The following is a 13,907-nucleotide window of genomic DNA, read 5'->3' as shown; positions in this document are numbered from 1 at the left end:
ATTGCTGGGTATTAGTACCTTAGTAATTGTTCATCGAGTATTTGTATGGATGCCACCTATAACCCTCTTCAGCAAAAGAAGTGCAATTTCGCTCTAGAAAGGCAACATGCTATAAATGAGGAAGTGGCCAAACTTCTCTGAGCTGGCTTCATCCGTGAGGTCGATTATCTAAATTAGTTGGAAAATATGATGATGGTGGAAAAAGCAAACGAAAAGTGGAGAATTTGTATTGATTTTATCGACCTTAATAAAATCCACTTGAAGGATAGTTTTTTTGTTTCTAAGGATAGACCAACTTGTCATCGGGATATGAACTACTTAGCTTCATGGACACTTATCTAGGTATAGTCAGATCAAATGTACCAGAAGGAGAAGAAGAAGAAGAAGTGCTTCATCATCAAAAGAGGATTGTACTACTATAAGGTCATACATACCCTTTGGCCTAAAGAATGCGAAGCCACTTACCAGCCGTCAACAAGATCTTCAAAAACTATATTGGCTGCAACATGGAAGCATATGTGGATGATATGTTGGTAAAAAGCCTAAAGGCTGAGCTACACATTGCCAATTGGAAGCGGCCTTCAGAGTGTTACTTCTACTATGGCATGAAGCTTAGTCTCGAGAAGTGCGCGTTTTTGGGTATCATCGAGAAATTTATTGGACTTTATGGTGATGTAATATGGAATAGAGGCAAACCCAAAAAAGATCAAATTTCTATAGAAGATTGTTGCCCAGATAGACAACCCAAGAGGGGGGGTGAATTGGATTTTAAAATAATTTAGCTATTTAAAACGTTGTGAATGACTAATTAAAACTATTGCAAGTTGTTTAATTAATTGCTATGTGCTGTGAGTGATATGAGAGGAAGAAGAAGAGAGACAATCAATCACAAACACCAAGTTTTATAGTGGTTCGGAGCTAACCCTTGCTCCTACGTCCACTCCCCAAGTCTCACTTGGGAATTCACTATAACCCCCTTGGATTACAGCCGGTTGTTTTCCAAGCTCATAACCAAACTTGTTGTTTTACGAGCTCACAACGAACTCGGTCGGTTTTTCCAGGCTCACCGACTAGAACCACCCCGATTGTTTTTCCGGGATCACAATCGAACCCTTACACACGTTGGTTTTATACTCAGCTCACCAACCAACTCAATACCCTTGATTCAATCCCCTGATTGAACCAAGCAGATACAAGTTGTAAATAAATAGACAAACAGAAAACTAAGCTTCTCAAAAGCAGATGGAAAACAATATAATCTGAAAAGAGTTTAGAAGCCCTCAAACGCTTTTAAGTTGGAGAAGAGGAATGGCTTCTTAAACTTCGGGTCTCCTCTTGAATGTGTAGTCGACTTGAATGCAGGAGGAGGATTCTTTAATTGCTGGGAAGTAGGGCTGGAAGTGGGCCGGGCCGGGTCGGGCCAAACCCCTACCCACGCCCGGCCCGAATTTTTTTTTCGGATTCGGGGCCGGGCCGGGGCCCGAAAAATTTTTAAGAAACAAGGCCCGAAGCCCGGGCCCGAGCCCGGCCCGAGCCCATTTGGCCCGGCCCCAGTTGGGCCCTAACCTGGGCTGGCCCGTTTGGGGTATGCACTTGGCTCATTTCCTAACAACATGAGCTTAATCAAGCCCGTCCGTCAAGCCAAGCCTGAGCTGCTCATGAACATCTTTCTTTTGTTTGGAGCCCTATATATGGCCTTGCAGACAATTTCCGGGCAAGAGTTTTATGGAGCCACCATTTGATCTGGTAAAAATCACCACCTCACTTTGCTATTAAAGAAAAAAAAAATCGCGCTCTTGCACCGAATCTTTAGAACATGAAGGTCAGAACTCAGAAATAACAAAATTATATTGTGCTGAAGTTAAAGAATGTCAGCATCAAACTCCATATCTTTTAGTTTCCAAAGCAAATACGACCTCAACCATTATAAAGCACATAATAACATTTCCATATATAGCCTGTTAAGAGAAAGAAAATGCAATGATAAATCAACTAAACCCACTGAAGTTATAAACGAGAAGGAAGATAGATGGCAAGAAAGGAGAAGAGGGTTTGGACTGGGAGGTGAAAGGATGGAGGGTTTACGACTTACGAGTGCTTGCGTCCGATCTTTCTGACGTATTCGAGGAAGAAGGCCGCAATGCCGAGCGCCAAGATCAACGCCTGCGAAGTGAGAAGAAGAGAAATAAACAATCGATCGGTGAGAGGAAATAGGAAAGGGGGATTAGGTTTACGGTTTGAGATGGGAGGGGGGGGAGACGAACCAGAGTCCAGAGAGGACAGGAAGAGGGAGAGGGCGAGATGGGGATCGGGGAAAGAGAGACGATGGTCTTGCCTCTGCGCTCCCCCGCTCTCGTCTTGCCTCTGCGCTCGCGGACTAGACGAAGAAGACGCATGGTCGACGAGCTCTGGCGGACTAGACGAAGAAGACGATGGTCGACGATGGCGGCGGCTCTGGCGGACGGCTAGGCGCTGGCTTAGAGACGTATGGTCGGGTTGGCTTAGAGACGATGGCGGACGGCTAGGGCTGGAGAAGTGGAGCTGTGGAGGCTAGAGAGTAAGAGACGATGATAAAATCCCCAAATGCCAAATCCCGTGAGCCCTAAAGCCTAACCGGTTAGTCCCACACTCCCACTCCCAAATGCAATTCGGGCCGCCAATTTGGGCTTGGTTCGGGCTGTCATTGGGCTCGGGCTTGGTCCGGGCCAGGGCCGGGCCAATGGGAAACCCGAGCCCGGCCCGAAATAAATTTGGGCTTAAGTTTGCAGCCCGAGCCCGGCCCGAAATTCATTGGGTCGAGCCCAATAGCCCGGCCCGCAGGCGGCCCAGCCCGATGGGCTTCGGGCCGGCCCGAGCCCACTTCCAGCCCTACTGGAAGATGTTAGGTGGATGCAGTTAATGCAGCTCTTCCTTTTTTTCGTTGAAGAACAGGTTGCAGAGATTGAATGCTTGAATACTTGGAGTGGAATGGTTGTTCCTTTCTTGCTACAGTCTTCTGTGCTATTTAAACCAACCCCCATGGAAACTAGCCGTTAGACACCTTTTTCTGCCCGTTCTGCACACTCTGCACAGCCTGACAATGTGTCCGTTGGTGGGTTGGAGTCGACTCGCGCGATCAGGAGTCGACTCGTCTGTAGCGGAGTCGACTCATACTTTTCCGGAGTCGACTCGGCAACTGTTCCAGATTTGAATTAAAGTTGCCTTCGCGACGGGAGTCGACTCGTCTTGACCCAGAGTCGACTCGCCAACTTCTGGAGCTGACTTGGCTTTCTCGGAGTCGGCTCATCCCATGGAGTCCGTGGATTTATTTTTGAATTTGGTCCACTAGAGTCGACTCGTCAATCCTGGGAGTCGATCGGCGCTCAGAGCCCGAACTCCTATCTTCTGTCTTTTTGGCTCGTCCAGTCTTGGAGTCGACTCGAACTTCCTCGGAGTCGGACTCGGCTCTCAGTTTCCGAAACTTGTCTTCTGTCTTTTTGATGTGAAGCTGCCTTGGAGTCGACTCTAGCTGTCTGGGAGTCGACTCGAATCTCAGAGGCAGTAACTTGGTCTTCTGTCTTTTTTTTTGGTCGCGGAGTCTCGGAGTCGACTCGCGTATTGCGGGAGTCGACTCGAATCTCAGAGTCTGAAAAATGCTTTCTGTCTTTTCTTGTGTTCCGCTCTGAGAGTCGACTCTCACTTTCTTTGGAGTCGACTTGCCAACCATCGGAGTCGACTCGCGTTCCACTGGAGTCGACTCGAATCTCAGACCCGAAAACTGCTCTCTGACTTTTCTGCCTGTGACTCTTGGAGTCGACTCATACTTCTCCGGAGTCGACTCGGTAAACATTGGAGTCGACTCGCGCACTTCGGGAGTCGACTCCGCTGACAGGTTTGAATTGAAGCTTTCTGTTCGGTCTGTCTGTTCTCAAGTCGGATCGACTCGTACTGATCCGGAGTCGACTCGAGCCCGTGCCAGTGAACTTGATTACGCTTGGAGTCGACTCGTGATACTCTGGAGTCGACTCGAGTCTCAGACTTTGGTTCAAGCTGACTTCTTAACTTATCCAAATACTGATGAATCAAGTCTAGAGACACTTAGAGAAGATTTTCACTGAAAATACTTAATTGAATTCATTAGTAAACAGAAATATACTCAAATGCTTTGACTCATCAAAATCAAATAGGGGTTTTAATCAATCACTCCACAATCTCCCCCCTTTTTGATGATGACAAAACATCTGAGTATATGTAAGAGTGAATTGCACAATAAACAATGAAATAAATCCATAAATGAATTCAAATGTCTGGTAATTCAATTTATCCAAGCTTGAAAGGAGTGAAATAGTAAATTTCGGAGTTAAAGCTCCCCCTTTCATTTTGGAATTATATAAGCCTTCATATTATGCAATCATTGTTTGGCTTATATATCTTTAATGATTTAGCTTTGTTAAATTTTCAGATTTCTCCCCCTCAACATATGCATTCTACTTTGTTTTGATCTTTGAATTCCTTTTAATGCTTGAAAGTTTTTTGAACTGAAATTTGGTTTTTAGAGGGAAAATCTGTCAATTTGTTCTTGAGTAGGATTCAGCTAATCTCCGAATATCCCTTGAATAGATTCTGGAGATTACTCCATTAGGAGCCCCAAAGAGAGATAATGAGCCTCGAGGTACCGAATCCACTTAGAACAAATTTGTGTGTTTTAAGAGTTTATCTTTTTATTGATTTCCATTGATTCCTTTTACATATTTTATGCATATTTCTCTCCCTTTTACATATTTTATACATATTTCTCCCCCTTTTTGTCATCATATCAAAAAGAAGGTAATCAGAACACATAATCAAACATAGATCAAAAGGCACAGTATTGAAGGAAAAAATGCGGCTACTCATTGTATTATTTGTATGTAAGTACATTTCAGAATACAATAAGTAAAGCAAAACCAATACATGTCAAAACAAAACACAAAAAGTAGCTATGGTCTCCTCGAGGATGTAGCTCCTCCTCTCGAGGATGTATCTCCTCCTCTCGAGATGTGGCTCCTCCTCTCGAGGATGTGTCTCCTCGAGGCATGCGCTCCACGAGTGATTGGACCGCATTGGTGACGTTCTCGAGCTGGCGAATGATGGCCTGGATGGCCCTGCTCTGTGTCGTATCCAGCTCGAGCACCGACTTCTGCAGTCCGTCCAGCTTGTCGATGAGCACATTCGACAAGCCGCTCGGCCCCCGCGATAGTGGTGACATGTCACGGCCGATGTCATCCCGCATCTGTCGAGTGGTGCTCGTGACCTCACCCATGCTATGGAACTGGGCCCTGCATCAAGGTCCTCATGTTGTATATCTCTTGCCGCACCTCAGCCGTCATGTCAGTCACGGCTGTCAGGGAAGGAAACCAACGCGGAAGATGTGGGCGCAGGAGAGGGAGTAGGCATCGAACCTCGGAGCTCCCGAAGCAACTCATCCCTCAGATCTCGGACTATCTCCTGCCGCAGCTCCCGGAGCTGCTCAGGATCAATGCAGACCTCCATGGGTGGTGGAGCCAAGGAGGAGGGTCCGGCGGAAGTGGTAGGAGCAGAAGTGGGTGGAAAGTCTGGTACGTCAGGAAAGTCAGAATCGGGCTCAGGACTGGGGAAGGTCTGGTGGTCTGTGTGGTGATGGATGACTTCCTAACCCAAATCCCCTCTCGCTTCCGAAACCCCCATCCTGTGTAGGGTCCCTGCACGCGTGCGATCAGTCCATCGCAATGCGCGAAAGGGTTCCCCCTCAGGGATAGGAATCTCGTACTCCCTAAATAAATAATGTGAAGACCATGCCGTAGGGTAGGGTGAGCCTAGGTCTGTCTAGTGGCCTCACACATGTATCGATATATGAGTTTGGGGAAGTTGATTGGGTGTCCATGAAGCATATAGAAACATGAGAGCTAGGTCTCTCTCAGATATAAAGTCAAATCTCCCGGTCTTAGGGAAGATGGACCTAGACAATATACTCAAAGAGGATCCGCATCTCAATCGGTAGTGAGCTAGCGGATACCTCGTCTATGGGTGACTGGGTGGATGCCCTAGAATGGCCGTAAGGGCCTCAACCCTGTCCTCAGGGTGTGTGGGAGCCACCCCTACTAGTGGAAGGTGGCAGGATGTGGGCAATAAGATCCTCCGTAACGAACAGAGGGACACCGGCTTACTGTGCCCTCGATACCCCCATCTCCCCGATGGACGGTACCGTAGAACTCTCTAATGAGCCCTAGATATGTGGGGAGATCTAAGGTGAGGAAGTACTCTAAGCCCTGGGCCCTGAGTCTATCACCTATAGTGAACCCTTCCCGGGAGAGATAGTCGAAGTCGACATATCTCCCGGTGGTGACGGCCTTCCCGGCTAATGGCCTCGCGGGAACCGCCCTAGGCGGGGAACGAGCCGGGAGGTTGTGGCCTCGCAGGATCGTGCCGAGCCTTGGAGCGCCGCTCGGGACCGGCCTCGGGTCGGGGACCTCTTCCGGAACTACGGTCTTACGCGGCATAATGACCTAAAATGGGAGGAAAACCTAGATGAACGGTGAAGAACCGACGGAAAAGTCTTGGGGACGACCGGGGACGACCTAGAAAGGGAGAAAAATCCTAGGGGACGGGTGACAGGGTCGACGGAAAAAGCCTTGGGGACGACCCTAAGAGTCGGCTCTAGGGCTTGTGAACAGTGGCGGCTTGAGAAAGAAGTGTTTTCGAAACGACAAAGTTAGGGTTAAAAAGTCGGATCCCGACTGCGAGTCGACTCCACTGAGTTGCGAGTCGACTCGACCTCGAGTCGACTCCAGAATATGCGCGAGTCGACTCTCCTTATGCGCCTGTAGACCTCGAGTCGACTCCCGACTATATGTGAGTCGACTCCCCCTCAGCTGCCATCTCTGCGAGTCGACTCCCGCAAATGCGCGAGTCGACTCTCCCTCAGGAGCCGACTCTGAAACTTACTCGAGTCGTCTCTAACTTTGGCACGCACCTAAAAATCATGCTACATTCGTGCCAAATGAGGGAAAAACACTAAAGTATGATCTGATTTGATGATCAGTGAAAGAAACTCTATTTTAACCACAATCTAATCATCAAAATCAATGAATCTAGTGGAAACTACCACTAGGATGGATCAATCACTCCTAATCCCCTCCTAAGCACACTAAACCTCTCCTCACTTAGGGGTTTTGTTAAAATATCTGCTAATTGATCATCAGTACAAACAAATTGGAGTGTCACCATCACCATTCAATACATGATCTCTTATGAAGTGATGTCTTATCTCAATGTGTTAGTTCTTGAATGCTGAATTGGATTTTTAGTTAGATTAATGGCACTTGTATTATCACAATTAATGGGAATTTTATCTTGTTTAATGCCATAATCTTCTAGTTGTTGTTTATCCACAAGATTTGAGCACAACAACTCCCGGCTGCAACATATTCAGTTTCAGCAGTAGACAATGCAACCGAGTTTGTTTCTTGCTAAACCATGAGATAAGGTTTTCTCCTAGAAATTGAACAAGACCCGCTGGTACTTTTTCTATCAAGCTTACATCCAGCGAAGTCTGAATCTGTGTATCCTATTAAGTTTAGGCTAGATTCTTTAGAGTACCATAATCCTATATTCTTAGTTCCTATTAAGGTATTTAAAAATTCTCTTAACTGCAACTAGATGTGATTCTTTAGGATTAGCCTGATATCTAGCACACATGCAAACGCTAAACATAATATCAGGTCTACTTGCAGTAAGATACAATAAGGATCCTATCATACCTCTATACAGTTTCTGATCTACAGATTTACCTGATTCATCTTGGTTTAATTTGCATGATGAGCTCATGGGGGTGCTGATTGACTTGTTTCCCTCCATATCAAACTTCTTGAGCATCTCCTTGATATATTTGGCTTGATTGATGAAGATGCCTCCTTCAGACTATTTGATTTGAAGCCCGAGGAAGTAGTTCAGCTCTCCCATCATGCTCATCTCAAATTCACTCTGCATTAAATCAGTGATGACCCAAAGATTGATTCATAGATTGATTTGATGATCACAAAACCTTGAAGTATAGATACTAATGTTTATGTTGCAAGGAGAAGATATTTATTTTGCAAGGAACATAGCAAGTTGGAAGAACACAAGAAGGCCTCCAAAAGCTCTCAAGAAAAGTTAGAAGAAAGCTACAATTCATTGGCCCAAGTTTAAAGTTCAAAAGGTTCAAATTGGAGGGAGTAAAATCAAAGGAAAAATTCGAAAGAATAGTCTTCGAGTCGACTCCTGAGGAATTCGAGTCGACTCCAATGTTTACCGAGTCGACTCCGGGGAAGTATGAGTCGACTCCTAGGAGTCACAGGCAGAAAAGTCAGAGAGCAGTTTTCGGGTCTGAGATTCGAGTCGACTCCAGTGGAACGCGAGTCGACTCCGATGGTTGGTAGGTCGACTCCGAAGAAAGCAAGAGTCGACTCTCAGCGGAACACAAGGAAAAAGTCCAGAGAGCATTTTTGGGACTCTGAGATTCGAGTCGACTCCCGCATTGCACGAGTCGACTCCGAGACTCCGCGACCATCAACAGACAGAAAACCAAGTTACTGCCTCTGAGATTCGAGTCGACTCCCAGACAGCTCGAGTCGACTCCAAGGCAGCGCTACACCAAGATGGCAGAAGGTTGTGTTTCACAAACTGAGAGCCGAGTCGACTCCAAGGAAGTTCGAGTCGACTCCAAGACTGGACGAGCCAAAAGACAGAGGATCGGGAGTTCGGGGTCTGAGATTCGAGTCGACTCCCAGGACAGTCGAGTCGACTCGAGAGGACAAAATTCAAAATTGGATCCACGGACTTCAGTGGATGAGCCGACTCCGAAATTGCCAAGTCAGCTCCAGAAGTTGGCGAGTCGACTCCAGGTTAAGACGAGTCGACTCCCAGTCAAGGCATGCACTTTAATTCAAATTTGGAACAGTGGCCGAGTCGTCTCCAGTAAAGCACGAGCCGACTCCTGCAACAGGCGAGTCGACTCCTGATCGCGCGAGTCGACTCCAATCCCAACGGTAATATTGTCAGGAAGTGCAGACTGTGTCCAACGGCTCTATTTTTGTCTCTAACGGCTAATTCTTGTTTCCACGCCATCTAAAGCTATAAAAACAAGAAGAGAGCTAGGGGAGAACGTATGGAAGTGGGAGAGATCATCTAGGAAAGAGATCTCAAAGAGATTACAAAGGAAATCTCCCATAAGCACAAAAGGGCCATCCAAAACGAAATAGAGAGAAGAAGAGCATCCAAGTGAATCCGAAAGCTTCCTCTCCATCCCGTGTGCTGCCTCGGGGATCCTCTACTTCATGCCAAATCAGAGGAGGATCAAGTAAAGAAGAAGCCGAGCTCCTCCATCTTCAAAACTCGTTTGAGGGCTTCTCTTTACTCTATTTGTTTATATTGTCATATCTGCTTGTTTAAGAAGCTTTGATTTGTTTTTATTCTTTGTTTTAATATCTTGTAACTTGATTCAATCAAGGGATTGAATCAAGGGGTTAAAGGTTTGTTGGTGAGCCAAAGGGAAAACCAACGGTGTAAGGTTTGTTGGTGAGCCAAAGGGAAAACCAACGGGATTAAGGTTTGTTGGTGAGCCAGAGGGAAAACCAACGGGGTTTAGGTTTGTTGGTGAGCCGAGGGTAAAACCAATGTGTAAGGGTTTGATTGTGAGCCCGGAAAAACAATCGGAGTGGTTCTAGTCGGTGAGCCTGGGAAAACCGACCGAGTTCGTTGTGCCGCTCGTAAAACAACAAGTTGGGTTGTGAGCTTGTAAAACAACCGGCTGTAATCGGTAGGATTATAGTGAAATTCCCAAGAGGTCTTGGGGAGTGGATGTAGGTGCTGGGGTGCACCGAACCACTATATGTCCTTTGTGTTTGTAATGCCTCTAGTTATTGTCTAACTAACACACTTACTTACTTAGATAAATTGCTTGCTTAATTCTTATCCGCACATCTTTTAGTTGCAAGCATATTTAATCAAGTCAAAGTCTATACATCAAAACCTTGCTAAGTTTAACTTTCACTGTGTATCTATACAACTTAGCATAGTTAATCAAAAAGTTTTAGAAGTAGCATAAAAGTTTTAAAAGACCCAATTCACCCCCCCCTCTTGGGTTGTATCTACTGGGCAACAAGTGGTATCAGAGCAGGTGCTCAAATATTATTTGTAGTCTTAACCGACTAGAGCCAAAGATCATGACAACTCAAATAGATAGTTTTCTAGGAGAAGGACAATCAATTGATAGGCCTCCACTGTTTTAATGGCATAGACTACACATATTGGAAAGCACGCATGCGCATTTTTATTCAATCACAAAACTATTATTTATGGAAAATCATAATAAATGACCTTCATACACTCTCTAAAAACTATTAATGAAAAGGATGGGAATAACAACTTTACCTATCGTTCTAGTATAATTAAATTAAATGGTAAAGTTATTACTATTAAACAGATATGGGTTCCAAAAGGAACCATATGTCCTAACTCTCAAAGGACTCAAGCAAGCTTGGGTACCCAAAATGAGAAAATGAGGATGGACACATAGGTGTACCAAGGTACCCATGGAACATAAAGAAACTTAAAAAGTTATTAACAAAAAAATAATAATGAAATCAGTAATTCTCGCATCCTCTCATACTGAAATTGTTTTATTAGTTGATTAAAACACATCTTGCAAGTATTAATCATTCTTTTCTTGTGATATAAGTGATATTCTGATATGAAAAGAAAATATATCCAAATCACTCCATCTTTCTAGATTATGCTCTACTTATAGATGGATAATTTGGTAAATCAATTCTCCTAAGAATAACTCAATGAATTCTCTATATGCTTGACTGAGAGTTTTTATCCATGGCATTATTGTTCATTGATCATAGATATGAAAATGTGTACTTGGTATATCTTTGAATATATGTATTATAAATACTATGATCAAAGAATTCTTTTTGGCATATAAAATTAACTTATGCTAGTATGGACCTAATCTCAAAAGATCTTGTCATTGGTTTACTTAGAATATCTTCTGCAAGGTCAAAGTTTACTATGCATGTTAACTAAGGAAACAACCAAAAATCATTTCTAAATCTAAAGATGTTGTTTCCATCTCTAAGTTTTCAAAAGCTTACATTGGATTTGTTCTTGGAAAATAAACTTGAAAATATTTTCTGTATTTGCTGAATCTTGTAAAAGTGTTTCAAATGATAAAGGTTTCCTAACTGTGAAGATAAAGAGTATCATGGCACAGTGTTGAAAACCAAAATCCTGATAAAGTTTATGCAGAAATTAACTATTTCAGCACCAAGGACATCTTAAGTAAAATAGGGGTAATAGAATTCTTGAAGAAATGAAAAAGACAACTGTGTATGATAGTCATCTACTTAAATGATTTTTAAAAAGCTATCATCACTGCTTGTCATACATATGATTTCTATTAGATCTATTTTTGATGAAAACTCCTTTTGATCTTCTGAAAAATGGAAAATGAACCATTGCATATCTTTCATATTTTTCAGTCGTACATGTTATGCTTGATATGTTCTTATGAAAAATAATGCCAAATCTGATAAAGATATTTCTATCCTTGGATATCATTCATCAAGCAATGCATATAGAATATTCAATGAAAAGATTCTAGTTAAAGAAATATCAATTCAGTTTATTCTTTATGAGACTAATGATTCATTATCAAGATACTAAAATCAAATTATATATGGATATGTTTAATCTTTTACATATGACAATCTGAAAACTTGTTAATAATTAGAACCAAATTGAGTTTTCAGAAATGCACTTAATGAAGAAAAATTGGTGACTACTAAAAGATTCAATCAAGAAAAGATGAATTAGATCTTGATGAAATTCTTGCATGATTAGAAGTAAAGATCACCATTATCATTTGCTTGCTTTATGAGCTTTATATTCTGTCAAATGAATGTGTAGAATATACGTCTATGTGGTTATTTCATTTAAAAAAAAATCTATGTAAAATAACCACCTTATTTGAAAACACTCATTACCAATATGATAAAGCAATATGTGATTTGGAACAAGCATCAAAAGCATGATAGAATAATTATTTCATCAAACACCTAATAGACCAGATTGTGTGATCATTATGTGCCCTTATGCAAGACTTCAATCTAACTCTAATGAATCATAATTTATTGATAACAAATGAATCATAATCTGAATTTTGATAGAAACAAATGTTTAAGATAAATTGATTAAAACATAGTTAACATATCTTATTGATAATTATCTTAAGCAAATAGAATCTAAACTAAATTGACTTAAACTATCTTGGTTAATGAATCTATCCCTTTAGTTCAAATGATATGTGCTTGCTTATATTTAGGCAATCTCTTGAGTAAAGTGACTCAACATGCAACTATTGTCATATCTTATATTGAGTCATCTAGTTAAAAAATATATATGTTGGATGAATGCTTTGTATCTTAAAGAAACTAATGACCTTCCTTCAAGAAAGAAAAATGAGAGATTTCAACTTGAAGGATATCTTCATGAAAGATACACTAAACATTTACATGCAAACAAGAGAGAGGATCTTCTTCAGCCAAAAGTTCACACATAAGAAATCTAGTTTGGCTTGAAGAACATATAATGAATAGGTAATTTAGATACCTTTCTCACAAATTAGTTGAGCAAAGTCAGTAACTTAAATCTTATTATGGCATGATTAAATTCTTTAATTATTAATTTTTGATATCATGTCTATATGTGTATTGACTGACTTATACTTTTAGAAATTATTTCATGGTTTGCCCAAACTAAAATATATCTTTGCCTATGTCATAACCATGAAATACACAAGTATATGCTTAAAATGTTGATGTAAAATAACTTGTGAGAAGTTATGAAACCTTGAGCATAATGAAAATATTGTTTGCATGATATACATATATATGATACGTAAGATTAATTCTCTATTCTGCTCTCTCATGAAAATTACTTGAGAATAACAAAAAGAGAGAGAGATAAAGAAAAGAAAATGGATATTATTCAAGAGAAGTAAAATCCAAGTAGAGGCAAACACTTCAACCTTAAGGAAAAGCAAAACAAACTTAATATATTCGACACATTTGTGAGACTTGTGTGAGCATTCTTTTGGAAGGGATAAAATCCATAATTAATTACACTCAAACAGGGAGAGTTTGGAGTGAACATTTTAACCTTTCTATATTGCTCATCATAGGGATGGTGCCAATGGGGAGGCTAGTGGTAGTACCCGGCACTATTTGACCCAACTATTCGGTGTAGGGCATATTAGGGACGGCACAAGAGGGAGGCTAGTGGTAGTACCTCGTGCCCCTTCCCAACTCCACCGGATAGGGAGCAAATAGAGTATAGAGCATAAGAAAGTTATAAATGAAAAACAAAGTAAATGAAAGTAGAATTAAGTCAAATTTTTAATCACTTGAAAACACACTTTAAGGATGAAATCATTGCAAGATTATATTTAAATAGGGGGAGTTTATTTGAAAAGAATTGATTTTGATCCTTGACATTCTTGTACTTAGTATTTTAATGCATGACTTAACACATGGTATATTTTGCATATGGTATAATGTCTTGATTTATGGATTCTCAATATTTTGTAATGTTTCATACTTGGACAATTTGATTGAATGTTTGAATTGCTACATAACATCTTTTGTTTAGTTTTATTGAAAAGAAATTTCAGATTTGTCATTCACAATCATTGTTAAAATCTGAAAGCTAAATAAAATTGTAGAAAGGAGAAGAGAAGAACATCTCTATTTAGGAAAAATAAATTGATATTGATCTATCTTTCTACTTGCCTAACTTTGATACATAATGTCCTAATACTTGTTAAAATATCCTTTATTGTGTATCGAAACTCAAAATTAAACACA

General features: G+C 41.6%; 1 protein-coding gene across 1 annotated transcript in view; it reads left to right on the top strand.

Moving 5' to 3' along the window:
* Positions 1–506: 506 nt before the first annotated feature.
* The window catches only part of LOC120107102 (WD repeat-containing protein LWD1-like), a 48,330-nt gene continuing 34,929 nt past the window's right edge, over positions 507–13,907 (top strand). The window contains exon 1 of the mRNA XM_039120259.1: positions 507–674. Within this exon, the coding sequence (XP_038976187.1) occupies positions 507–674 (168 nt within the window). The remainder of the gene's footprint in view (positions 675–13,907) is intronic.

Source organism: Phoenix dactylifera, unplaced genomic scaffold (assembly GCF_009389715.1).
Source record: "Phoenix dactylifera cultivar Barhee BC4 unplaced genomic scaffold, palm_55x_up_171113_PBpolish2nd_filt_p 000764F, whole genome shotgun sequence".
In the NCBI taxonomy this organism is placed as follows: Eukaryota; Viridiplantae; Streptophyta; class Magnoliopsida; order Arecales; family Arecaceae; genus Phoenix; species Phoenix dactylifera.
The sequence above is the reverse complement of the archived record's forward strand: the minus strand, read 5'-3'. Positions and strand labels throughout refer to the sequence as shown.